The 7,183-nt window shown below is 33.3% G+C and overlaps 2 protein-coding genes across 2 annotated transcripts; both read right to left on the reverse strand.

Annotated features, from left to right (window-relative positions):
- Positions 1-658: 658 nt before the first annotated feature.
- Positions 659-3,122, reverse strand: LOC107605499 (uncharacterized). The gene is made up of 8 exons (XM_088500517.1): positions 3,102-3,122; positions 2,558-2,987; positions 2,236-2,468; positions 1,955-2,158; positions 1,576-1,668; positions 1,321-1,422; positions 779-1,174; positions 659-706 (listed from the first exon to the last, which is right to left on the reverse strand). Exons 1-8 carry the CDS (start codon positions 3,120-3,122, stop codon positions 659-661), a joined length of 1,527 nt encoding a protein of 508 aa, XP_088356643.1.
- Positions 3,123-3,540: 418 nt separating this feature from the next.
- LOC148576256 (uncharacterized) lies at positions 3,541-6,736 on the reverse strand. The gene is made up of 4 exons (XM_088501548.1): positions 4,914-6,736; positions 4,514-4,828; positions 4,330-4,435; positions 3,541-4,242 (listed from the first exon to the last, which is right to left on the reverse strand). Exons 1-4 carry the CDS (start codon positions 6,734-6,736, stop codon positions 3,541-3,543), a joined length of 2,946 nt encoding a protein of 981 aa, XP_088357674.1.
- Positions 6,737-7,183: the final 447 nt, after the last annotated feature.

A 7,183-nucleotide genomic window follows, 5' to 3' on the forward strand; every position in this document is an offset into this window, starting at 1 on the left:
CAATGATTGAATTATATCTGAGTGAAGTAAACTAATAGTTAGATCTACTCGACTTTCAAAAGTGAAAATAGTAAACATTCTCTTGAGTATAGTAAGTATATCAACAGCTCTCGAAAACAGGGTAGCACTAGAGAAATTGAATGAAATCCACTCATACAAAAACACACTAAAACATGCACTCTTAAACTAAAACTAAGTCACGTATCAATAAATATATAAAACCAAGCTTCACACCCAAATATAAACAGTGATAAAAAAAAGCATCCTGTCCAAACTTCATCAATTCGCACCTACTACATAACCTTTAACGCATGGAAATCCTTAGAAAATGTGATACTTATTCTCAACAACATATCCACTTCAAATGGATAACTATGAAGATCTTCCTTGCATCAAACGAACTCATGTTCGGTAAAATACAACATATGTTTGCTAGGAACTAATATTATAAGTAAGCTACTGTTTTAACTAGGAAGTAATCAACTAAGCTATGTTTTAAAAATTAAAAAATCATTGACCCCTTTTTTATGTGTTGCCAAAATACTGAAACAGCATATCTTAATAAGCAGTTGGTATTAGTTAATTAGTGCTAGATTCAAACAATAATAGATAAAGATATAATCTTTTAAAAAAATAACTATTAGCATCGAACCTGATTTTAAGTGCTGGATGGTGCTAACTCATGACCACTATTAGCATCAGGAACCTAATAAATGCAGTAATGTCAAATTAAAAAAAAAACAGCTCACAAAAAAAAAGTTCAAATTTCAAAAATTACCTGCATAAAAGAATTTTCATTGAAATTTTGAGTCATAGATGAACCTGTTGAAACAAGCTTACACAAAACTTGTCTCATAAAAGATAATTCAGCAAACATTTTATTTTGATTTTCTTTCATCAACTTCATTTCTTCTTCATGTTTCTCCTTTAGCACCTTTATTTCTTGTTGTAATTTTTGAGCAACCTCATTAGCTAAAGCATCTGAAACAAATTTACCATAAGATGATTTATTACCCCACAATAAAGAAGGTGTTGGACCAAGTCCTAAACCACGTACGTAACCACTTCTATCACTTCCCAATACTTGAGAATAAATATCTCCTTCCCAAGCAACACCATTAATAGATTCTTCATTAGATAGCTCGCCATTATTCAACTTCTCTTCAATTAGTTCCTATATAGAAAAAACTAAATGTTACAATTGAGTGAAGCTAAAAAGAAGGATACATGTATGTTTCTATTTTAGAACTAAATGCATGATTTAGTTCCTTTATACTTTTCAATCACAGCAACAAGAAGATACAAATTCATAAATTTTACCACTGCTTTTGCAGACTCCTCATCCAATGGTCTACCATCCTTACGCCTTCTATGAATTTTGAGAAAAATCTCTGCTCGTGAAGGTTCGATTCCATCCTTGGCCTAACAAAATAACAAAGTCAAAAGAGAAGTGCAAAAAAGAAAAATTTTCAGTGTTCTCATATAATATATACTGTGCTGCGTTGCTAATGGTTCTAGAAAAAAAAAACAGTGCATTTTTATAAAATATCTGAAATAAAAATTACGCATAAGTACCAGTTCATCCATCAAAGTTGCAATGCTTTTGGATCCTCCCGTGTGAGGCATTTTTTGCTTTGCCCTATTAATCCTATTTGCTTGGGTACGTTTCTATCATAACACATTATGGATTAGTAAAATACACTACTACACACACGTGCAATTATTTCTCTATTTTTCTATTTTCTATATCTATACAGTTTCAGTAAAATAGTAAGTTCTATTTCTCCATGCATGTTCACGGAATCTACTTTGGCCTAATTAATTTGCTGCAGTTATGGCAGAATTAGAATTAAAAAATAAGGAAATGCTAATAAAACAAAGGAAGACAACCCTTATTAGATTCAGTAATAATATTTATCTTATATTTACATGTTAGTTAAGGCTTTCAAAGTACCTTTGCTTTATCAGAGAACCAATATGAGACAAGACCAATCCATTGATCTCTTGGGATTCGTTCCGGTCTATTCTTCAATAAAACATCTTTGGTTTTGTACTGTCCCAAATATATACCCTTTAAGTCACATTTATAATCTTTCCATTTCTTCCCAATTGATCTTTTTACAAATTCCTCACCACGTACTGGGATTGAAAACTTCTTCTACAAAATGTTCAAGCAATATCTTAATGAATTAAATTAAATTAAATTAGAATCCATTAAGAATAATAAATTCTTACCCTCACAATTTTCAGCAACTTGTTTTTCTCCTCTTTATCATAACATCTCCAGTCATCTATGTTTAAAGGCATTATTGAAGGAGTTCTAGCTAGAATACCAAGAAAACTAGCAAGCTTTCTGCCTTCTTTTCTTATAGCTTGGTTGCGGTTATTAAACTGCACATCAATTGTCTTTCCACGAGGCATGTTCCAAATTTTTTTCAACAATGTAGGTCCTCTAACCCTCTTTGCCTCTAGATGATATAACAAAAAAATGCAATTATTTAGTGAAAAGAAATATGAAAATATAACAATATCATATTTGAAGCAATAATAATATCACCTAATTCTTCATCTTGCTCAGAATTTATACTATCAGAAATATTGGGAGTTTGAGACAAATCCTCATCATTCAATAGTTGCTCCATAAAAGGCAGCACTTCATCAGCATAATTTTCCTCTTCAACAAATCTGACACGACTCTTTTTAGGCACTCTTAAATCTGTACTTGAGACAGCACTCTCAAGATCATTATCCTCAGTAAATTTGTGTCTTTTGCTTGCCATTGAAGCACTGATTTTTTGCAATCTCTTTCTCTTCTTTTTTCTACTGGTGAAGCCCTCTTCTTCTGAATTCCTTGTAGCTTCTCCATCAATTTCATGCCTTCTCTTTCTCTTCTTATGTTTCTCCTTTTTATTTGACTCTAAATTATTTCCCAAACTATTTCCTTCAATATTTGACTTTTTATAGTTCTTCTTTGATGCATCCATATCCTACAAAGTCAATAGAAATGAAAGTATAAAACCTTTACATTTAACAAAACAAAATAAAAAACAGATTAAAAAAATAGAAAATATTATCAAAAAACAGAACCCAAGGATTCTAACCTGAGTTTCCAAAGCTTCCATGTAATAGCAGGACAAGGGTAAAGTGAATCAAATTATATTATACCAGCTTTATCAGAGAAATCAGATTCTTACTAACATGAATGTCATTTCACGATGGAGAAAAGAAAAAGATAAAATAACATATAAACTCCCTAGGTCAACATTAATGAACAGAATAAGTAACCAATCTTAAGACATAAAAGATCCTTCAAACTCAAAGGTCAAAATTCAAAACATCAAAGTAAGAGCTATATATCAAAGTAAGGGCTGCATCTGCTTCTCCATGCGTGTACCAACACCTCCCCAAACGAGCATGTGCAGAAAAATGCAAATCACTTGGTACACCTCTCTAAATAAAAAAAATATAAAATTAATAAATAAAAATAAGAAAAATACAGAAAATGAGAATGCAAAATGTAAGAGTTCTCAAAATATTACCTTACTCAGAATTGTCATCAGTTTGATTTGGTGAATGTCCATGATCAATTACTATATCATTAACCCCACTTCTAACCCAATCAGTATTCTCATCCTCAAAGTGACGAATTTCCTCTAACAAAGTTAAGTCACCATTATCATTTTGCATTAATTGCTCAAACTGCATGATTTTCTTTTCTCCCATATTATATATGTCTCGAGGACTAATTAGCCTAGGGATAAACCATTCATGATCATGAGGATCTTTCACAAATATCACTTGTTGAGCTTGGTTTGCAAATACAAAAGGTTCATCACTCTCTTGATCACCGGTATGTATTAAGCATGAAAAGTTCACTAGTGTGAAACCCAAGTCATCTTTCTTAACTCCTCTACCTTTGGTTATGTCAACCCATTCACATTTAAACAAGACAACCTTAAATTCTTCAAAGTAATTTAACTCTATAATATCAGTCAATCTTCCATAATAATTGATATTTCCCGACTTGGGAGAATTGTCACTTGCACTTGCATAGCTAATCACCTTTGAGACAACCATGACACCAGAATTTTGTGTTGCCTTGGACTCTTCATGATTTTTTGTTCGAAATCGATACCCATTGTTCAAATCAAAACCTTTGAATCGTCTTGCAATGTAACTTGGACCTCGTGAAAGGGTTCTTATATCACTTTGGGTACCAAATGTGATATCCAACTTGTTAATCTAATCAGAAAATAATATAGAAGCTATAAACTTTTGAGAACGTAACATGATATTAACCAAAAACTAATAATTAAATCCTTTACTTACTTCATCCTTGAACCATTCATGAAATGAATTAAAATGCAAGCGATCAAGTTGATGTGGAGAAAGGCGACGCTTGCGATGTGTTCTCTTGATCTCACTAATATGTTCACTGTACATGTGATCCATATATATGTCACTGATAATGTTATATATGGTAAACAATAAAGAGAGCTAGATGATCACTTACTTTCTATAATCTTCAACCACTTTAGAAGCACAATTGAAGAGCACATATCGATGGGTTTGCAACCATGTTTTATCATCCATTAGAAATGCTTCTTCTTTGCCAAATGGCTTCCCAATAGAAGGAAAAAGGCATCCTTCTTGATCAGCCTCATGCTCAATCTCCATTTTATTTTTTGTTGACCAATAAGATCTTGAATCCCCACCTTCCATATATAGTGAGCAAAATGCCAAACACTCATTTGAAATATATCCCTCTGCTATAGAACCTTCTGGACATGCTTGATTTCGAACATATGATTTTAAAGTGCATAAATACCTATAACATAAGTTAATATTATTCTACTATATATGAAAATGGACTGAACCTCCAATTTAAATCTAATATATATAATTATCCGTACCTTTCTATTGGATACATCCAGCGATATTGGACCGGACCTGCAATTTTAGCTTCAGTTGCTAAATGAATAACCAAATGTACCATAATTGTAAAAAATGATGGGAGGAACAGCTTCTCCATGTCACACAATATTAAGGCAATCTTCTCCTCAAGTAGTGTTAATTTTTCCACTTCAAGATTTTTACTGCATATCCCTCGAAAGAATGTGCACAATTCAATCAAAACAAAGCTCATCTTTTTATCTACTGTTCCTCGTAAAGCAAGTGGAAGAAGTTCTTGCATTATAACATGGCAATCATGAGATTTTAGCCCTGATATTTTCTGTTTCCGAATGCAACGAGAGACATTAGATGCATAGCCATGTGGAAGCTTAACATTTTCTAGTACTTCATAAAATAACTTCTTTTCAGCAGAAGACATTGAGAAATAAGAAGGAGGGAGAAATATCTTTCCATTAGCTCGTTGTTGAGGCCATAAGCTAGGTATTATATTCATCTCTTTCAAGTCCAACCGAGCCTTCAAGTTATCTTTCGACTTTTTACCCAGACCTAACAGTGTATATATCAAGTTATCACACACATTTTTTTCTATGTGCATCACGTCAAGGTTATGTCGCACCAAATTTGTTTTCCAATAAGGGAGATTGAAAAAAATGCTCCTCTTTCTCCATGTATTTTTTATCACCCCACTAACATCTTCACCAAGCTTACCAAGGAAAAAATTTATGCCTCTAGTTTGATTCAAAACTGATGACCCTGATATTGGACAAGGCGCAACTCTTGATTCTTTAGTCCCATCAAAAGACCTTGCGTCATTTCGATATTTATGATTAGACTTCAAGAAGCGTCGATGACCCATGTAGCAATACTTTTGACTTTTTGTGAGCCTTATAGAATGAGTGTTTATATTGCAAGAAGGGCAAGCAAATTCACCATAAGTACACCAACCAGATAAGTTACCATATGCTGGAAAATCATTTATTGTCCACATGAGCGCTGCTTTTATATTAAATGTCTTCTTATCAAAGGCATCATAGGTTTCCACCCCAACATCCCATAATTCCTTTAACTCTTCTATCAAAAGTTGCAAGAAAACATCAATATTATTTCCAGGCGCTGTTGGTCCAGGAATGAGTAACGACAAAATAAAAAACTCTTGCTTCATACACAGCCATGGTGGAAGATTATATGGCATTAAAATCACTGGCCATGTGCTATGTTTACTTTGCATTTTACTATATGGATTAAATCCATCAGCAGCTAATCCTAAACGAACATTGCGAGGATCTTTAGAAAATTCTTCATGAGAATTGTCAAAACTTTTCCACGCTTCAGAATCTGCAGGATGTCGCAAAGTCCCATCTTTATTGCGTTCGTCATGATGCCATCTCATCAATTTAGAAGTTCTTGAAGACATAAACAGCCTCTGCAACCTTGGCTTAAGGGGAAAATACCTTAGAACCTTAGCAGGAATTTTTTTCTTATTGTTTTTCCACCTAGAAGCTCCACAAACTGAGCATTCGTTGATGTTCTTATTAGCCAATTCATTCCTAAAAAGCATACAATCATTGGGACAAGCATGGATCCTTTCATACTTCAAGCGCAATCCCTTAACCATCTTTTTAGTATTATAATAAGAACTAGGTAACTTCTCACCATCGGGTAATACTTCCTTTAATAATCCTAGCAACGCATTAAAAGACTCGTTGCTCCATTTGAATAATTGCTTTAGATGGTAAAGTTGCAATAGAAAAGAAAGCTTGCTGAATTTCTTGCATCCAGGATATAATTCATCATCTGCATCTTTTAGTAACTTGTCAAACATTTCCACTTCTGGATGAGATTCATTTGTTGACGCATGTTTGGCTCCAAAGTTTGGCTCCTCCAAGTTTGGCTCCTCATCACCACTTTCTGAAGGGTCATTATCTATGCTCTAGGTAAAGCCATTATAAACATCCTCTATCATTCCTACCATATCATCACCCCTAAAAGTTTCTTCTATACAATTAGTTTCTCCAATAGGAGTAGGTGATTTTAATAATTCCCCATGACAAAACCAAGTGTCATATGATGGCATAATACCATTAACCACAAGGTGATCATAAGCTATTGTCCGATCCACTAAATAGTGTAACACACATTTTTTACAGGGACAAGCAATTGATTCTCCATTACTATGATGAAAGGCATGGTCTAAAAACTTTTCTAATCCCTCTAGATACTCTTCACTAATTCTATCACATTGCATCCATCTTCTATTTCTAGAATTGTC

This window comes from Arachis ipaensis, chromosome B1, assembly GCF_059453495.1.
Source record: "Arachis ipaensis isolate K30076 ecotype BB chromosome B1, ASM5945349v1, whole genome shotgun sequence".
Classification (NCBI taxonomy): Eukaryota; Viridiplantae; Streptophyta; class Magnoliopsida; order Fabales; family Fabaceae; genus Arachis; species Arachis ipaensis.

Bases quoted from the DNA above. Each gene is read 5' to 3' on its own strand.
- LOC107605499 (XM_088500517.1), bottom strand. From the start codon at position 3,122: ATGGAAGCTTTGGAAACTCAG. The intron at 2,159-2,235 runs GTAAGAATTTAT...AACATTTTGTAG, and splicing joins AGTTGCTGAAAATTGTGAGG to AAGAAGTTTTCAATCCCAGT. The intron at 1,175-1,320 runs GTAAAATTTATG...TTTTCTATATAG, and splicing joins AGGAGTCTGCAAAAGCAGTG to GAACTAATTGAAGAGAAGTT.
- LOC148576256 (XM_088501548.1), bottom strand. From the start codon at position 6,736: ATGTTTGACAAGTTACTAAAAGATGCAGATGATGAATTATATCCTGGA. The intron at 4,829-4,913 runs GTACGGATAATT...CTTATGTTATAG, and splicing joins TGGATGTATCCAATAGAAAG to GTATTTATGCACTTTAAAAT. The intron at 4,436-4,513 runs GTAAGTGATCAT...TCACATGTACAG, and splicing joins GTGGTTGAAGATTATAGAAA to TGAACATATTAGTGAGATCA.